Source organism: Trametes versicolor (genome assembly GCF_000271585.1).
Source record: "Trametes versicolor FP-101664 SS1 unplaced genomic scaffold TRAVEscaffold_10, whole genome shotgun sequence".
In the NCBI taxonomy this organism is placed as follows: Eukaryota; Fungi; Basidiomycota; class Agaricomycetes; order Polyporales; family Polyporaceae; genus Trametes; species Trametes versicolor.
This window is the reverse complement of record NW_007360330.1, coordinates 2,218,910-2,236,894: the sequence shown is the minus strand read 5'-3', so window position 1 is coordinate 2,236,894 and position 17,985 is coordinate 2,218,910. Positions and strand designations below refer to the sequence as shown.

At 55.7% G+C, this 17,985-nt stretch overlaps 8 protein-coding genes across 8 annotated transcripts; 5 read left to right on the top strand and 3 right to left on the bottom strand.

Moving 5' to 3' along the window:
- Window positions 1-180: 180 nt before the first annotated feature.
- On the bottom strand, window positions 181-785 carry TRAVEDRAFT_31081 (uncharacterized protein). The gene has a single exon (XM_008043637.1). The coding sequence runs from the start codon at window positions 520-522 to the stop codon at window positions 259-261; it is 264 nt and encodes an 87-aa protein (XP_008041828.1). The 5' UTR covers window positions 523-785; the 3' UTR covers window positions 181-258.
- A 153-nt stretch (window positions 786-938) lies between these two features.
- On the top strand, window positions 939-2,055 carry TRAVEDRAFT_153692 (uncharacterized protein). Its single transcript, XM_008044269.1, has 2 exons — window positions 939-1,327; window positions 1,385-2,055. The coding sequence occupies exons 1-2, from the start codon at window positions 999-1,001 to the stop codon at window positions 1,581-1,583; spliced, it is 528 nt and encodes a 175-aa protein (XP_008042460.1). The 5' UTR covers window positions 939-998; the 3' UTR covers window positions 1,584-2,055.
- Window positions 2,056-2,368: 313 nt separating this feature from the next.
- On the bottom strand, window positions 2,369-4,483 carry TRAVEDRAFT_153686 (O-methylsterigmatocystin oxidoreductase). Its single transcript, XM_008044268.1, has 10 exons — window positions 4,309-4,483; window positions 4,121-4,250; window positions 3,867-4,055; window positions 3,545-3,809; window positions 3,366-3,489; window positions 3,293-3,306; window positions 2,965-3,236; window positions 2,778-2,906; window positions 2,575-2,721; window positions 2,369-2,520 (listed from the first exon to the last, which is right to left on the bottom strand). The coding sequence occupies exons 1-10, from the start codon at window positions 4,442-4,444 to the stop codon at window positions 2,427-2,429; spliced, it is 1,500 nt and encodes a 499-aa protein (XP_008042459.1). The 5' UTR covers window positions 4,445-4,483; the 3' UTR covers window positions 2,369-2,426.
- A 1,025-nt stretch (window positions 4,484-5,508) lies between these two features.
- Window positions 5,509-6,364, bottom strand: TRAVEDRAFT_131759 (uncharacterized protein; the record flags this gene model as incomplete). Its single annotated transcript, XM_008044267.1, has 3 exons — window positions 5,509-5,598; window positions 5,661-6,072; window positions 6,132-6,364. 3 exons carry the CDS (start codon window positions 6,362-6,364, stop codon window positions 5,509-5,511), a joined length of 735 nt encoding a protein of 244 aa, XP_008042458.1.
- Window positions 6,365-7,921: 1,557 nt separating this feature from the next.
- On the top strand, window positions 7,922-9,299 carry TRAVEDRAFT_130414 (LmbE-like protein; the record flags this gene model as incomplete). Its single annotated transcript, XM_008044266.1, has 3 exons — window positions 7,922-8,271; window positions 8,772-8,862; window positions 8,922-9,299. 3 exons carry the CDS (start codon window positions 7,922-7,924, stop codon window positions 9,297-9,299), a joined length of 819 nt encoding a protein of 272 aa, XP_008042457.1.
- A 955-nt stretch (window positions 9,300-10,254) lies between these two features.
- Window positions 10,255-12,251, top strand: TRAVEDRAFT_23027 (cytochrome P450; the record flags this gene model as incomplete). The annotated part of the gene is made up of 7 exons (XM_008043571.1): window positions 10,255-10,456; window positions 10,519-10,648; window positions 10,711-10,899; window positions 10,965-11,220; window positions 11,270-11,393; window positions 11,882-11,987; window positions 12,041-12,251. The coding sequence occupies 7 exons, from the start codon at window positions 10,255-10,257 to the stop codon at window positions 12,249-12,251; spliced, it is 1,218 nt and encodes a 405-aa protein (XP_008041762.1).
- Window positions 12,252-13,002: 751 nt separating this feature from the next.
- On the top strand, window positions 13,003-15,404 carry TRAVEDRAFT_173014 (cytochrome P450; the record flags this gene model as incomplete). The annotated part of the gene is made up of 14 exons (XM_008044265.1): window positions 13,003-13,117; window positions 13,189-13,286; window positions 13,344-13,432; window positions 13,493-13,536; window positions 13,597-13,727; window positions 13,810-13,946; window positions 14,010-14,248; window positions 14,300-14,366; window positions 14,423-14,620; window positions 14,673-14,702; window positions 14,759-14,992; window positions 15,060-15,092; window positions 15,157-15,185; window positions 15,247-15,404. The coding sequence occupies 14 exons, from the start codon at window positions 13,003-13,005 to the stop codon at window positions 15,402-15,404; spliced, it is 1,602 nt and encodes a 533-aa protein (XP_008042456.1).
- A 386-nt stretch (window positions 15,405-15,790) lies between these two features.
- TRAVEDRAFT_130508 (cytochrome P450) lies at window positions 15,791-17,905 on the top strand (the record flags this gene model as incomplete). The annotated part of the gene is made up of 10 exons (XM_008044264.1): window positions 15,791-15,977; window positions 16,049-16,178; window positions 16,237-16,425; window positions 16,481-16,745; window positions 16,808-16,931; window positions 16,997-17,010; window positions 17,069-17,340; window positions 17,415-17,543; window positions 17,598-17,741; window positions 17,803-17,905. The coding sequence occupies 10 exons, from the start codon at window positions 15,791-15,793 to the stop codon at window positions 17,903-17,905; spliced, it is 1,557 nt and encodes a 518-aa protein (XP_008042455.1).
- Window positions 17,906-17,985: the final 80 nt, after the last annotated feature.

Sequence of the window (17,985 nt, the reverse complement as noted above, 5' to 3'; positions counted from 1 at the left end):
GAAGGCCTGGAGTTGCGGGGAGCTGGATGAACAGCATACCGGTCACCCGAGTGAGCCAAGTGAATTTGAAACATGATGCTGAGCAACGTGAACACGCTATGAGCACCACCACAGAGCTTTGCGCAGCATGCAGGGACGTACGGTTAACTGCGAGTCGTACATGACCGGGTTTAGGGAGGGTGGCATTCCAAGTCCGCTTTCCCCGGCGGTTCATGTGGACCGCCGAGAACCGCCGGTGAGGTGGTGATGGCTGTCCAATCACTGCGTAACTTCATAGAGACGCAAGTTCTGCTGTTCTTTGTCCATTCCAGCGAGTATAAAATGTACGAGTGGACCCCTGACAATCATACCATAGGCCTTTTCACTCGTCCGGACCAAACTCGGCATCCCGGACGGGTATGCCATACATAATCCGGACCAGCTGGGGCCTCCGAGGAAAAACATGCCATAGTCTGAGTCGGTGTCCGGACCAGTAGTGAGGGGCTCCAAAGGAGGCCTTATGCGGCTGTGTTCCCGACGCATGGCGGCGGAGATCTAGCACCTACACAGCGGCTTGTTGAGTCTGGGATTGTTTCCCTGGGATTCGTCAAGGGTCCGGTCAGCGTATCAGAGCGAAAACGGGCCTCTGGGAAATGTTAGCCATTTGATCACATTTTGAGGGACTTTTCGAGCCCTCATACGCCGTCCGGACCAGGGAGACGTCGCCGAGGTGTCCAGACCAACTGGTCCCAAAAGGGGACCGCCAGGAAAAGGCCTCTAGTAGGATTATCAGGGTTCCTTGTACGAGTCGAAAACGCATTGTGGAGAGAGAGTAGGGCTTTGATCTGTTGTGGATCTGTTCATGTTGCGGAAGGAGGATCCAGATATCTAGGAGGCGCCCATTTCGATGATGCCCTCACGCTTGGGCGCCTATTAAACGCATGTCTCCGACCGACAACGCCCACGCCCCCGGACCCTCCGAACGCGACCTCTTCCTCCGTCTCCACACCATCGACAAGATGGTTCGCGTCAACGAGGAGACCGAACGCAGGCTACAGCGCATCGCCGAACGCCGCCGAATTCCCCCCGTCCCCGACCTGCGCTTCGAGTACTCCTACGTCCGGAGTGTCGCGCCGTACGTCCACATCGAACAAATGTCTTCGGAACAAGCGAGCATACCCACTAGCGAGAAGGGGAAGGAGAAGGCTGTAGAGGGAGTAGATGCGGTAGAGCCTACGACGGGTGCAACACGGCAGGTGACGGACGTCGTGCGTGTAGACTGGGGGCGGATAGTGTGGATTACGACGCGGGACCAGGTCATAAGCCCTCTCGTGCAGGGCGCGCTATGGTGCGTACTTTCCGCTCTCCTCCTTCCCCCGAGCTCAATGAACGGCAACGCAAACAGGGGTGTCGCCAGCCACTTCTTGCGCCCGCTTGGCGCGGTCCTGGGCTTGCACTTCCGTGCGTGGTGGGCACGGGGCGCGACGAGGAGCAAGGACGCGCCCGAGATCGAGGGCAACGGCGTGCAGTGGCTCAGGAACTGGATGGCCTCTATCCTCACACCAACTGTACCCTCCTACGCCGGCTCTGCGCGCCTTCATTGAATGATCTTGCTGGACTGGAACCCGCTCCCTTGGCCCTTCTCTGTCATTCCACCTCTGAACGCCCCCCTCTTCCATCGCAGCGCCTTCTGACATCATGTGTTCAGTGCATATGGACGGCTGAGGATATGCCGCGGCCGGGATGGGCAGTTGGCAGCTAAGCAAGAGCTGGCATGATGTGGCCGGCCGGCCGGTACCACCAGCGCGCTACGCCCAAGCTGCGACGCATTCCCCACCCATCGCACGCGGTACACACGCACCCCCGGAGATTTTGGCAGGGCGACTAGCCGTCGATCTCAGCGGTGTCGCGCTGAGCTGCGGAGGCCATTCTGGATGATAGTTCTTGGTTTCACATATTGCACGACAAGCAGCACTGAGGAGTAAGGGACACTTGCATGGAGAGCTTGTACCTGAGCCTCGGTGCCGACCGCTCACTTGTTCAAAGAAGTATTCTGAGTGCTTAATTGAGGTATTCCACCGCTGTGGCGCGAAGTGTCGGCGTTCAATGTACATGCGAGAATTGTCACAAACAGTACGTACTGTGGAAGCTGGGAACCCGCTCCGCGCTCACGTACAGGCGCTAGAGCGCCTCACTGGTTCCCCCACTGGTTCCTCCACAGTGATAGGCTCTAGGACTGCCTGTTTAAGGAACCGATGTCATGCTAGCTACCTTCGCGACCCTCACACTATCATTACTTCTCGAGAAATACGCTGATTCAGAATCCTCAATGACTCAGTTTGAACTCCGCCCTCCTCTGTATTCCAGTAACACGCACCAATGCAATCGCGCGAAATCTTCATACGCTCGCAGAATATCCTTTCTATCTCTAGCTGAGGCATCGCCGCTCAAAGCTCGCTTCGCACGTCATGGTCACGTCGTATCAGCGCTTCCGTCTGCGCCGATCGCGGCGTGATCCTGCATTCGAACTTCTCCGGATAACTGCGCAGAAGTTTCAGCACCTCGCAACTAACAAAATGCAAACGGCAGCCTTACGACAGGAAGGAGTCCAAATTGATGTTGGGCGTGACGTGCGCCGGCTTCCCATCTCGCCCGAGCGGAGGCTCGATGTTGAAGACATGCAGCACAGAGGCGACGGTGATGAAGAGCGCGTCATTTGCGAAGTGACGTCCAGGGCAGATCCTTGACAGCGGTAAATATCAGTTCCGCGAGAGCGAGATAAGGTGGCCATGACACACCTGCGGCCGAAGCCAAACTGATACTTCTCAGGGTCTCTGACGCCGGAGCTGGACTTGCTGTCTTTCATGTACCGTTCCGGCACGAACACATCGGGCTCCGTGTAAACTTGTGGGTCGCGCGACATAGCCCTGAAGATGCGAAGCTGAGACTAGAGTGTTCACAGCCCATACACGTGGGAGGACGTACCATGCATTCGGGACGAGGATGGTGCCTGCCGGGATCCGGTAGCCCTTGTACTCGTCCTCTTCCATCACGCGGTGGGAGACGCCGAGCGGTACGACGCTGTGCCACCGTATGACCTCCTTCACGACGGCGTTGATGTACGGAAGGGAGTCCCTGTCGGAGAACTCTGGGAGGCGGTCGGGGCCAATCACCATGTCGAGCTCCTGCTGGGCCTTCCTTTGCACGTCTGGATGCGTGACCATCGCCAAAAACATCGCTTGGATGGCAAAAAGGGACTGTATGCGCTACCTCAGCATCGTCCGGATGACATCGGAGCTCGAGAAAAACCCACAGTGTCTGCACCGGCTACCAGATGCGCACTGAGTCAGCCACGAACCCAGGTAATACTCGAATGATGTACTTACTGAGGTATGCTAGCCCTGCGACGTCTCGGAAGCATTCGTCATCCTCGGGGGACACATGCTCCTGCTCGCGCGTGGCGTTCTCCAGGCAAGATGTTACTACCGAAGGGCGCGCAGCCCCTCGAGTCTATAGACACATTTAGCTCCAAAGTGTCTCAGTGTAAGAGGAAGAGGCGGCGTACGAAAGCGTCGACAGCAACGTCGTAAGGCGCATCTCGTGAGGCCCTCACGACCTTCGACCACCGTTTGGCCTGCCGCTTGAACCCGGCGCCAGGGAACCAAGAGGGGATGTGCTTCAGGAACGGCAGGGATTCCACCAGGTATTGTCCCGGGACGACGATACTGCTGAAGACGTCCACGGCCTTCAAGGCGAGCGAAACATATGGGTCGTCGTGATCGGCAACTGTAATACCATATACGACGTCCATGATCGTGGCGCTGAACACGCTGAGAATAACATTAAATATCCGTGTGGTTGATTCTAGCAGAGAAGCGGGAACATACTGGCGGGCAAGAGGCATGAAGTCCTGCGGCGTAGCAAGTAGTCGCTGTAGGAAACGCCGGCACTCGCGAACGTGCACGGGGTGGTACTTGGGAATCGCGCTAGGCTGGAAGAATGTGTGGAAGAGGCGGCGGCGAACCCGCCATGCTTGATTGTATCCTATTATGGCGAACTCCCACATATATCCAGTCCTGAGATCACGGAGCGTTTTATTTGACCCTGCGACGCATCAATGAAGTAGAACGATGCAACTCACAGCTCGGCCATGACGATTTGCGGCCTGTCCGAGGTGTTGGCGGAGCGGCCTTCGAGAAGACCGACGGCAGCCTCGTACGAGTTTAGAATAATCATCGGTTGGCCCAGCATGTTGAGATATGTGAGCTCCCCTGCGTTGAATGGTATGTCAGCTAAGATGAGTTATGTCAGGATTTAGGCGAGGCTTACCATATTTGCCTCCTAATTCTCGCAGGGCCGGCCCAATACGCTTCGTTGGCATGTCGAACACATTACCTATGAAGGGCAGCGGTTTTGGACCTGGAGGGAGAGGAAGTGCAGAGCCGGTTGTGCGCTTCCACAGCATCGTTGCTGAGAGAAGAGCGAGCACCAGAAGCACAGTTAACATTGTGGGCTTGCGACGAGAGAGATGAGTGAGTAAGAAAGTCAGAATCTGCAGCACACAACGCAGGGGGTTTCAATATATATCTCAAAGCGTCAAAGGCTTGGATATGACGAACCTTGACCAACGTTTTCTGTCGTCTGACCGTGACGTGTACGTGATGTCCGGAGTATGAGCTGCACATAGACGCTAGACATGGGTCTCCGGTCTGCGGACAACCACACAGGGACTACGGGAAGTCAAAAGCAACGCATTGACTCATCCGCGCGACTGAGAAGCACTCAGATTTCTCGTAGCTCCTGCGCATCGTAGGGGTGGATCTCCATATTTTCCGGTGGGACATGCAGCAGCTATGAGACAACATAGCCATTCAGCCTGAGGGGCGTTTCGGTTTGAGGTCAAGCTCTGTAGATCTTGACCTTGAGCTCCGGGTCAAGTTGGTTTCCAGTTATATAAGTACGACTTAGCAGTTGCTTGCGGTTTGAAGGTAAAACGTCGCGGAGTCCTTTGTAGACGGGAATACCAAAAGCCCAAAGCGTGCCAGTCACAAGACGATTCTGCGTGGGGATGGATTGTCGGGCAACCGAGAGTGTGTGAGCGGGATGGAGCAAAGTCGACGTTAGAAGCAAAAAGCACCAAGGGCCAATGGGCGCTAAATAGTTCGTTCTTGCAAACAACGGCATCCGGGCAACTCGGACGGCCAGATGGTACTGAATATTCGTGCATAGCCTGAGCCACACTACTTGCTGGCGATAAAGACGGGTCATGGCAAACATTAGCTCCGAGTCGTGAATGAGTGCATACAAATAGCAGGAAACCTCTGACGCTACAGATATAGAAAGTCCAAAGTCCAAACAGTGGAGAAGAAAGCGTGAAACCATTGCAACGTCAGCATCAACCTAGCGAAACACCACCCATCATGAACGCCTCCACTCCCAGCCCGGCGTCCCGATCACCATCCGCTCGTGGATTGGTGGTGTTGCGGGGAAGCGAGGCTACCGCCGTAGAAGACTATCGATGGGCGTCAGCTAGGCACAAGCACAACACAGAAGAAACGTATACTTACTGTACTTCGAGACGTATTTGACCGATATGTCCGGAGTCTGACCCGACACGCACTGCAGACACGAGCACAATCAGCCAGCCGCCCACCACCCACGCAAAGCAAAATGCAACGTACCGAAGACGGGGGCTGCCCGCCCACCGTGTCGAAGCGGAACACCTCGCTCGCAATCTCGCCCTGAATCCCCGTGACATCCAGCCACGCAACATCGCGCGTCGAGTTCGTCGGCGCCGGCAGCGTGCCCTTGCCCTTCGCGATGATGTACGCGTTCTGGTTTCCCTGGAACGCGCCCGAGGACGTGAAGTCCCACTTCGGGCTGACGCCCTGGCCCGTGGTCGGGTTCGTGACGAAATAGTGCTGCGCGAGCACCTCTGGGGGGTTCACGAGGTGCAGGAGGTCGATGACCGCCTGGATCGGGTACGGGATGAGGTTCGTCCACGCGTTGAAGAGGTCGTTCTGGAGCGTCGCGAACGAGGGCTGGGAGACGATGCAGGAGACGTCTATGAGCTCCGCGACCGCGCCCGTGCTCCTGTATGCGCACGCGAGGTAAGCGATAGTCAGAAAAGAGGGGGAGCGGAAGGGACGTACGTGAAGTTGTTCGAGGCAGAGCAAGTGTAGTTCTGCACGCCGAATGCGAGCCCGATGAAGTTGGGCGGGACGGTCGGCGCGACGAGCTGTGTCTGCCCGCTCGGGAACGCAGGCACGAACGTGTCGATCGAGCAGCCCGCGAGCTGGAAGGACGGCTTCCCGTACAGCCAGGACCACGACGAGGTGAGCTGGGCGATCGCCGTAGCGAAGAGGGCGTTCACGATTGCGACCATTGTGGAGGGAATAGGGGCGTTGAAAGGTGGGTAGGTCGGAAGATGAAGAAAGAAAGGAAAACGGGACGGGTCGTGAAGAGGAAGGGGAAGAGAGAGCAGGAAGCTGAGGGATCGAGGGCGGCCCTCGAGGCAGCTCTTATAGCACCGACGGCATGAGTGCAGGGCGGACCGCGTACTGCAGGGGCGGCTTGCAAGCGGCCTGTTTCAGATCAACATGTGCGCGACCAGTGAGCTTGCCCCGGAGGGACTGGTCATTGGCCACCTTGTTCGGCACGCCCGGGGGCGTACACTGGCTTACAATAACGTGTTTTACTTAGCGCGCCGCGCTGGGCTCCGATTGTCGAGACGGGGCAGCGGCTCACCTAATCAAATTGGGCGGACGGGCGGCGTGCCTGAGCTTACCTCCGGACGCGACGCAGACGCGACTCCCGCCGTGTCTACGCCGGCTGAGGAAGCGGTGTCGTCTTCCTCAGCGTGTGCCCAAGTGACTTCTGGTACCGCCGCTTGTCTTGGCATAGACAGGTGCGCTCAAGCCATGTGCAGGACATACACTTCACGCCCGAGAATTCGGCGGATTCGTAGTGAGAGGTGCTGCCTTGCCCAACCCGATCGGCGAGCGTTCGTTTGCTCGACGTTGAATATCAAACACGCGACGGGCGCCCCGGAGGAGGCGCGCACCGCATTTCTTTCGGGTGTGCACCGCCATCCGCCCGTGGCGCTCAGACTGAGATGCGTGGCAGCAGCAGCCAACCACAACGAGTTTTGGATGATGTAAATTTGGCGAGCGCATCCGAGGCGAGCGCAGAGCTATTCCTAGAACATGACGGGCGATCAGGGGATCCGTTGCAGGTGCAGAAGTTGTCGGGACTCACAGAGAAGCGGAATCGGTGCACCGCGCGCTGGCGCCAAGTTCGCGCGTCGGTGGTACGTCGGTATGGATGTTGCACAACTGTCGGCGTTGTAGCGGTGTTAGGGAGTGAGAGACGGCTATGTCGACCTCTGCGCTGCCGGGGATGTTCACGACTTGCTGCTTCTGCGACCGGTGATATTTGCACATGTGTATGCATGTACTTACGGGGCAAGGCGTTCCATGACCCAAGTCTAGGATCCGCCCCTAGCCTCATGCTATAGAATGCGGCCAATTCATGAGGTGTCTTCGCAATACAGTCTGTATACAGGACGCGAAGACAAACCCATCTTGGCATACTACAAACCCCGGTCAGCACGTCTTACAACATTGAGCATCGCGTGAGGGATTCTCACCGGCGAGGCTCGGTATGCTGCGGTGCATATACGCTACTCAGCCTTTCTCAGGCTGGGCACGTCGGGCAGAGTGGGTTTCGCGGCGGGCACTGCTCCTCAGAGGTCGTGGTCGGCACGAAACAAGGAAACCGCTTGCGCATGCACTCTGAAACTGCCGCAACATAACGGGGACCCCGGAGAACGGCTCGGGCGGGACAGTGATCCGGAGCGGTTCCGGGGTCCCTACGCCTTCGCTTCCGGATCCGGTAGAGTGAGTGGGGCTTGCTCTGCACGACGAGCACAGCGATCCTCGAAATGCTGCAGATAGCTCGACTATGGCTTCCAACCCTACTCCTTTCGCTCATCTATGTTTCTCTCTCTCAGCCTGCCCAGAAAGATCTCGCTTTGCTCGCCCACGCCCCTCTGTTTGACTCAGAGAACATACTTCTTCTAACAGCACATCCTGACGACGAGTGCATGTTCTTTGCACCCACACTTTTAGCGCTTCTTGACGACACTGGGATGTACAACCGTCCCAAGATCCACTCATTATGCCTGTCTGTCGGCAACGCGGATGGTCTTGGAGACGTGCGCAGGCTTGAGCTTGAGCGGAGCCTGGATGTCCTCGGGATCGAGGACGGACGGAGATGGGTTGTTGACAGACCGTGAGTCATTTTCTCTTATTCTGTGGTACGTAACGGACGTGTCGAATGCGTACTGCTTTAGCAATGACACGACGACATTGGCATCAAGGATAGCCCTCGGGGCAGCTGCTGTTCAAAGTCTTCTAGCTTGTCAGACTGCGGGGTGCTTGACTTGGAGACTGTTGTCTTCGGATCTCCTAGTGTTTCCCTTGGCTTTACGTAGAAGCTCTCCGTCTCGTCTTGCGTGGAAGCATGTCAAGGTCTACACTTGCCTCAGACGTCGGTCACGCCAAGGTATGTGCAGCTCAAGACACTGCGAATACCACCCAGACCCAGGATTTACTGTTATGCATCGCGCAGACCGCAGCCCAATACATCTACATGTGTATAATCGTAGACGTGTGCACCGAGTGATTCAACCGACGCGTCGGATTACGGTGCGGGTGTCATACATCAGTTCGGCGGAAAGTCTACATTGATATCTCGAGAATGTAAGAACTGAACGGCATTGTTTTGTCCAGAGACCTCCAAGACAACTTTACAACCGAATGGGATCCCCAGACGATAGCCAGCGTGCTCCGACCATACGTTCTCGAGAATCGTATATCCACCGTACGCCATTCCTCCCTCCGTGTACACATCCTATCTAACACGGATTCTGCTGCTGCCAGATCCTCACCTTCGACCACCAAGGCATCTCCTCACACCCGAACCACATCTCCCTCCCCAAAGGCGCCGCGCATCTCCTCAGTACCCTCCCCTCCAACTCACGCCCGCGCCTCTTCTCGCTCATCACCGTTCCCCTGCATTCCAAATACCTCGGACCCACCGCTCCCATCGCCGCCAAACTCGCGCTCATGCTCTCCGGCGCGGGCGGGGCGCCGGTCGCGGTGTCGGGCTGGGATGGGTACATGCGCGCGCTGCAGGCGATGATGCAGCACCGCTCGCAACTGGTCTGGTTCCGCTGGCTGTACGTCTCGTTCTCGCGGTACATGTGGGTGAACGAGTGGGCGGAGGTGCCGGTCGGGGACGCGCGCGCGAGTGTATAGAGACAGATACGTGAGAGCAGGTGTCTCTTTCAGCTTTGACCAGTGACGCTCACAGGATATTACAGTGATACCACTATTTGACAAATGGATATGTGTTTAGATGCTCGAATCCAAAGCAAAGTCCGGTATTAGATCGTCGTCAGAATGGTTCTAATCCTTCGTTAATGTTTCAGTTCTTCAGGGACGTCATCGAACCCAAACCCGGTCGAGAACGCTATCTCGCACAACTGTCCCCCTGCGCACCCCACTCGCTCTCCCCGAACTTCCTTGCCGCCGTTCATTGCTTCGGGGGCTGGAACATCGCACTGTCCCGTGCGTGGCACCCCTCGAATCGCAAGGTACTAGGCGCCCCTGAAGGAACGCTGGCGGATCCTGTGCTCGCCGCTGTTGCTTCGTTGGCACTTCACTTTGCTTACGCTCGTACGCTCTCGCTTCAGTCAGTTTTTCGACGATATATCACGCACAACGACATCTTGTGACCTGCGTACCTTGACTACTCAGCGATCTAGTCCTACTATGTTTCTCGAGGGCTTGCATCTACAAATTCGACGATCAATGTTGTGCTGGCAACGTCAAGACAGATACCACCCAGCTTGACTCCGGCATCGGATTTTACTTGCAGCTGCCACACGAGGCTGGACACCACGCATCCAAGCTGTAGGAAGTCTCGGTGCCTCTCAGCCACAGACGAATGCTCAGTGTTCAGTAATACCGGCTGCAAAGATGAATTGTCTCCGGTCCCATTGCACTTCTGCCGTATACCTGTGCTCTGAATCTAGCCTCTCAATCAAGCTCATGCGGGAAAATTTGACGTACGCATCGCGGTCAGGCGACCCAATACTGAGTTCACTCCCACTTCGACTGAGGTTCGTCACTTTCATGATTTGGCGCTTGGAGATGCAAGGTTATAACCCCGATCCCTTGTCTGCTACAGATCCGCACCTAGTACCGATCCATGGCTTTCATTACTGCCCAGACGATGCAGACCGCCCTTCTCGTCGTCGCTCTCACCCTAGCAATGGTGCTATGGAAGCGCAAAGCCAAAGCAGGTCTTCCTCTCCCCCCAGGCCCGAGACCGCTGCCCTTCATAGGTAACCTATTCGATATGCCAACGAAGCATATCGCGCCGGCCCTACGAGAAATCGGAAGCCGATATGGTAGGTCCCATCTAGACTCCAGGCACTTGGCTTGGCCCCTCTGACGCTACCACTCGACATAGGCGAACTGACGTACCTCAACATGCTGGGCCAGCCGATCATTATCTTGAACTCGTACGAAGCCGCTATCGGACTTCTAGAGGGTCGTTCGGCGAACACCTCGGACCGGCCGAGACTCGTCATGGCCGAACTGTAAGTTGTACTGTTCGTGGAGGCGTGACGGCAGCGTCTCACGGACCACTGCCTGACCGTAGAACCGGGTATATGTACGAGTTTGCTGTCCAAGGCTACACACAAGAATGGCGGATACGCCGCCGACTCTTCCACACTTTCTTCCAGCCCAGCGCGATTCCTCAGTATCATCCCGTGCACGTTCGCGAATGTCAGCGCTTCCGTCAACGGCTGCTCGCCACGCCCGAGGAATTCCTGTCTCTCGCTCGCCAGTACGTTTTCGCATTCTCCCAGAATCTAGCCTACGAGCATCTGAGCCCTTTACCAGCGTCTTTAGCGCGACAATCATGGACGTCGTGTATGGGATCACTGTTACCGAGCGCGACGACCCTTATGTTTCGCTCGCGCAGAAGGCGACGATCATCTTCAGTAGAATTGTCGTCCCGGGACAGTACCTGGTGGAAGTACTCCCGTTTCTCAAGCACGTTCCCTCCCAGCTTCCCGGCGCAGGCTTCAAGCGGCAGGCAAAACAGTGGTCGAAGACTATATCGGCTGCACGAAATACCGCTTACGATGCCACCCTCGACGCTTTTGTATGTCGCTTTTCATGTTCAGCAGCATCATATCTCACTGGCTTCTCAGGATCAGGGGGCTGCCCGTCCTTCGATAGTCACATCACTTGTGGAGAACGCTATGTCTGACCATGGGAAGGTGTCCCCGCAAGATGACGAATATTTCAGAGACGTCACAGGGCTAGCGTATTTGAGTGAGTGAACTGTCGCAGCTCAAACTGACCTCTCAATTGACTCCGCGCGCATCTGATAGCCGGCGCAGACACAGTCGGTGCCACTCACGCTCCACTCACAATCAGAAAATACTGAGGTACCGCATATAATAGTCCCTATATGCTACGCAGGCGATGTTCCTGGCGATGGTTTTGAATCCGGACGTGCAGAAGAAGGCCCAGCAGGAGCTGGACACGGTGGTCGGTCCAGACTGCTTCCCAGATTTCTCCGACAGGGACGCCCTTCCGTACATCAACGCCGTCGTAAAGGAAATAATTCGGTGGCACAGCGTCCTGCCACTTGGGGTGTCCCATAGGGCGATGGAAGAGGACGAGTACAAGGGCTTCCGGATCCCGGCGGGCACTATCCTCGTTCCGAATGCATGGTAGTTGCCTTCGTGCATGGATCAGGATTACACCTTGGGCTAAGCTCTACGTCGTCATCAGGGCGATGTCGCGCGACGATCAAGCATACCCGGAGCCTGACGCGTTTATTCCAGAACGGTTCATGAAGGATGGGACGTATGGCTCCGATATCAGGGATCCAGAGACGTATCAGTTTGGATTCGGCCGCAGGTGTGTCTTAGTCACCGTGTCTCGCTTTGGCAGAACTAACGACCTCTGTCAAGAATCTGCCCCGGACGGCACTTCGCGAACGACGCGCTCTTCATCACCGTCGCCTCCGTGTTGCACGTCTTTAACATCGAGCCTCCCCTCGGGCCAGACGGAGAACCATTGCAGATCGTTCCCCACATCAATTTGGACTCTTTCCTGTCGTATGCATGCTGTGCATCTTCTACCGACCGCAATCCACTGAAAAATTCCGCCCAGGTACCCTGAAAAGTTCGAATGTAGGATCACGCCGCGATCAGGGAAGGCGGAAGCGCTGATCCGACAGGCTGTAAAAACGGAGCATTGAGCGGTGATTATGCGAGCCTTTGAAGACCCAGTATGGATGGATAGGTACGCGCTGCTAGGGTTCGGGGCACAAGCGGTATATCTGATTCACCGGAAACTCAAATCGATGAACTGAAGCCCTGTAGAAGTAACAATAGCGCGAAGGTCGCGAAGTCGAAGGAATGTGGCAGCGACAGCGCGGAAATGTTGCAATGAGCTCCTTTCGATAAGGACTGTCGCTGCGCAATGGAATTCGAATGAGCGTCAGGTAGTTCTGGGGCACGTCACTGCCAATTTTGAGCAACTGAAGCGGGACGCACTGACATCCGTATATATCCTCAAAGCGAATGTACAGTTTCCGTGGTACGTCCTTGACACATCTCGTACGACCCCTGAACGTTAACCTTCGACATTACTTCCGAGAACACCTCAGGCATGGACCAGAAAGAATTCTCCGGACCACATAGACGACCTATGAGCGGTCAGCGATCAAACTTAGGACACGATCTCTCCGCAGAAGCGCTTCTTGCTCCCAATAGTACGGCAAAGCACCCAGGCCTATCAAAGAATCGTCAGTGTGGTCCCGACCCGCCCGACCCGCACCCAGTGCTTCGCCTTAAAGCCTAAACCCCCATCTGGACGTTACTTGTCAGACCCCCTACTCACTCACGTTGCACCTGCGTAGGCCCCCAACATGATTCTATACGCCGCACTGCTCTGCGCACTCGTCTTCCTGTGGAGGAGGTCGCGCATTGCGCGATCCCTGCTGGATAAAGTACCCGGTCCCCCACGAGTATCTTTCCTGTTAGGTACGCCTTCAGCTTTACGCTTTACGTACCGGTACTGACAGCAATGCTTGAAATGTTCACTTTTCCCACAGGAAACGCGCCTCAGATCGCTGGCAGACAGTGCTGGGATTTTCATACACACATCGCGCGGAAATACGGGTCTGTGGTCAAACTACATTGGCTCTTCGGTGTACGTGAAACTTGAACGGAACCGATAAGGTTGTCTTCACACTGATGGTTTCTGTAGACCTCGGCGTTGTATATCTTCGATCCGCTGGCGTTGAGCCATATCGTCAAAGACCAGGGAAAATACGAGGAGCCCGCCTGGGTTACTGGGTATGCAACATTTATTCACGCCTGTGTGCACGCTCGAATTATCTGATATCCGCCATAAAGGACGAACCTCATGACGCTCGGCCCGGGACTGGGCTCAGTCACCGGTATGATGCGCCGTACACCATCTGGGGCACTGCAATTGCTCATCGCTTCCTTCCGCACAGGAGAGACGCACAGGAGACAGCGTAAGATGCTCACCCCAGTGTTCTCAGCCAAGCATCTCCGCACTATCGTACCTATCTTTCACCGGGTGACTGACAAGGCGAGATCTGCCACATTGCTGTTCCTGCGACGCGTTTTCTAACATGATTCGTATCTCGCATCTGGTACTATAGCTTATACAGGCGATCTCGTCTCGGGTGCAGACGCATCCCGAGGGCACAGACATCGACATCCTAGGCTGGATGAGCCGTGCCGCTTTGGAGTTGATCGGTCAAGCAGGAATTGGTTACTCGTTCGACCCGCTCACAGAAGATGTTCCGGATGCCTATGCAGAGGCTATTAAGGACTTCGCGTGCGTGTTAGTCCTACCATTTTTCTGTGCTAAGACACTGAGAGATTCACTGCGCCCGCATAGACCGGTTATGACGTCTCCGGGTATGCTTCTCATAAGACAGGCAGGACCATATGTCGGACATCTTGGACCTGCATGGTTGCGCCGTTGGATCATAGAGAAGCTGCCCCTCCGCGACATGCGACGTCTTATCCAAGTCACGGACGCATTACACGAGCGCTCCCTCGATATATTCCAAGCCAAGAAGGCCGCGGTCGAAGTTGGCGACGACACGGATGCGAAGGATATCATGGGCATCCTACGTACGTGCTGTTCATACCTCTGTGAATTGTATTTGGGCTGAATATGTGCAGTGCGGGAGAACATGAAGGCATCTGGCGAAGACCGCCTCCCCGAAGACCAGCTCATCGGTCAAATGTCGTGCGTATCCCTCCGGCAGCCTTCAATAGCTCGTTTCTCAATCACCTCGTTTGCAGGATCATCATCTTCGCGGCGATGGACACTACTTCAAACACCATGGCGCGTATACTGCAGCTTCTCGCAACGCACCCAGATGTACAGACAAAGCTAAGGCGTGAGATCATCGACGCGAAGGCTGTGGGGAGACCCCTGGATTACGACCAGCTGCACAATCTGCCGTATTTGGATGCTGTGTGCCGCGAGACGCTGCGACTGTAAGGAACCCTAATTCGGCTTCTACTTTCGATAACTGACGATGATTCCCAGACACCCTTCAGCCCCAATGTTTGCCCGGGAGTACGTGGCTCTTCGCTCTCGGGTCTCTCTCTTTCTATACCTAACCGTCATGCCAGGGTACTTGTAGACACTATCCTCCCGCTTTCCCATCCCATTCGCGCCACGGACGGAACACTTCTCCATGAGCTCGCTCTCCCCCGTGGCGCGAACCTCCTCGTGAGCATCCTTTCCTGCAACCGCAACGAGGCACTCTGGGGTGCCGACGCGCACGAATGGAAGCCGGAGCGATGGCTTGCGCCCCTTCCGGCGGCGGTGGAGAATGCGGCAATTCCGGGGGTCTACTCAAATCTGTGAGTGCACAGTTCGGCATGAGAGCGACGAGACGTGCTCACATTAAATGCCCATGGTCATGGATAGAATGACGTTCATGGGCAGTGCGCGGTCATGCATGTGAGCTTTCGAAGCCAATCTGTCTCCTTCCAGGGTTGGCGCGCTTATTGGGACCGGTCCACAGCGGCTTCACATTCTCGCAGTTGGAAATGAGTAAGCAAACACCCGCCAACCCCGCATGTCCTCTTGTGCTCAGAATCATTGTGGCCCACAGAGGTCGTCCTCTCCGAGATAATCGCCAACTTCACGTTTTCGCCTTCAACCGATACACCCGTGATCTGGAACTTCGCTGGGGTAACGTACCCTACCGTCAGCACAGAGAGCACGAAGTCAGAGCTGTGGCTGAAGATGAAGGCATACCGCGAAGGGTAGCGGGGCGAGAGCGAATTGAAGGCGGATGTGGTAAAAGTGACTGTACTAGTCAATATTAGTCGTGCAACTCAATGGGTGCGTGATACTAGACTCCAGCGTTTGTCAGCTAAACTGACGCCACTAGAATACTAGAAGAGTCCTCGTCGCACGGTTTCAGACTATGAACGCGAGCTTCTTCTATTGAGTCGTAGGTTTGAGGGGAATATGCCGCACGAATATAGCATTGCATCCGCCACAACCAGTCAGATGTCCGCCTAAAGCCCTACTGCTCCGCCGTCAGCGTTCCCTGAACTTAAAGCCAGTCTGCCCCTGGCTCAAGTAGCTTCTATCATGGAGTGCCTTCCAAGCTTTCCCCCAATGCTGCTTGACCCCGCGTCTCTGTCGACATGGCTCACCCTGCGATCCTCGTCGCTACTCTCCTCTTATTGACTGCAGTAGTATTATGGAGGCGTAGGACGCGCTCTCATATGCCTCTTCCACCCGGTCCGAGGGCTCTTCCCATCCTAGGCAACCTGCTGGACATGCCTACAAAGCGATTGGGACCTTGCTTGCGAGATCTGGCTGACAAATATGGTGCGTCTTTCCGGTAGCGCTATCATATTCTGGCCTTCCGGCGCTGACAAAGTCCTTTCGCTCATATGTAGGAGATGTGACGTACTTGAATATCCTTGGACAACCCACGATCATCCTGAACTCGTTCGACGCGGCCCACGCGATACTGGAAGGGCGCTCGGCAAATACCTCCGATAGGCCGCGGATTGTCATGACCGAGCTGTACGCAGTTCCCTACTCGACTCCCTAGGCCAGTTCATTATTGATAAACACTTTTAAGAGCTGGGTTCGATTGGCAGTTTGCGGTGCAAGGCTACACACAAACGTGGCGCAAGAATCGCCGGGCGTTTCACGACGCGTTCCACCCGAATGCGATTCCACAATATCGGCCGATTCACCTGCGACAGTGCCACCGCTTCCTGCAGCGGCTGCTAGAAGAACCAGAGAATTTCATTGCCCTTGCCCGCCAGTACGTTTGCGACCCGCGACGTCCCCGTTGTTCGTGAGGCTCATAGTTCTTGTAGCGTGTTCAGCGCTTCAATCATGGATGCCGTCTACGGGATTGTGGTTGCCGAGCGCGACGACCCAGTTTTAACCCGTGCTGAGCAGATCGCGGCCACATTCAGCAACATCATCGTTCCTGGTCGATACATGGTCGAACTGCTCCCCTCTCTCAGCTTCCTGCCATCCTGGCTTCCTGGCGCGAGGTTCAAGAGGGACGCGAAGAGATGGCGCACACAGGTCATTGCCGCGCGCGATGAGACTTACGATGTATTCATGGAGAGCATGGTATCACTTGCGTTATCCTCCCCGTACCAAGGGAACACATTGTGCTGAGCGATACTTTCTAGGCAAACGGCAACGCTCGCCCGTGCGCCCTATCCTCATTAGTCGAGACGGCCACGCAGAAAGAAGGAAGCCTCTCCGAGGAAGACGAGCAGCGTTTCCGCAACGTTGCGGGCCTAGCGTATCTTGGTAAGTAGTTACTGAAGCATTTCAATCTGCCCCTCGTAAGTCTGACGAGGGCGGATGACCGACAGCTGGGGCAGACACTGTCAGTGCGACTCGATATCTGTTATCGCATCCGTCTCTTCTGACATTCAGCACCTTAGACACTGCACTCAATGCACGCCTTCTTCCTCGCCATGGTCCAATTCCCCGAGGCGCAGAAAAAGGCACAGCAAGAGCTCGACGCGGTTGTGGGTCCAGACAGGCTTCCCGAATTCGCGGACAGAGAAGCACTGCCGTACGTCAGGGCGGTGATTAAAGAAACTATTAGGTGGCACACCGTCGCGCCTATCGGAATCTCGCATCGCACGGTTGAGGAGGACAAGTATAATGGATACCGGATCCCCGCAGGCTCGGTCGTCGTACCAAATGCCTGGTAAGTGTTGGGACTTACACTGCTGCGTTCCCGGGCCGTCGTGTTGGGCCCGTTTCGTCCTCACGAAGATGCAGGGCGATGTCGCAGGATCCTGTTACGTTCCCGCAACCGGAGAAGCTTATCCCGGAGAGATTTCTGCAAGACGACAAGGGTGCCGCCCATGTCATAGATCCGGAGAAGTTCCAGTTCGGCTTTGGTCGCAGGTGAGAATGATCATCTTTGCTTTCGCGCGAGACGACCGCTAACCTCGAGCGTAGGATATGTCCAGGACGGCATTTTGCCAATGACGCGCTGTTCCTTGCAGTCGCCTCGGTGTTGCATGTATTCGATATCGGTCCCCCTGTGGGCGAGCACGGGAAACCTCTACCCGTGGCGCCAAAAATAGTCACGGATTATTTCCTGTCGTAAGTCTAGCACACTCTTCTCTCGGCAAGGGCTTGTGCCGAACGCATTTCGTTCCAGATATCCGGAGCCGTTTCAGTGTACCATTACCCCGCGCTCGGAGAAAGCCAGCATGTTGGTCAGAGGCTCGGATCTCGTTATCATCAATGACGATGAGATGTGAATTGGCCCGAATGGTTTATACTCGTTGGCGTCGAGGACACATCTTGTATGTCCTCTTGTATAATGATATCATCAACTTAA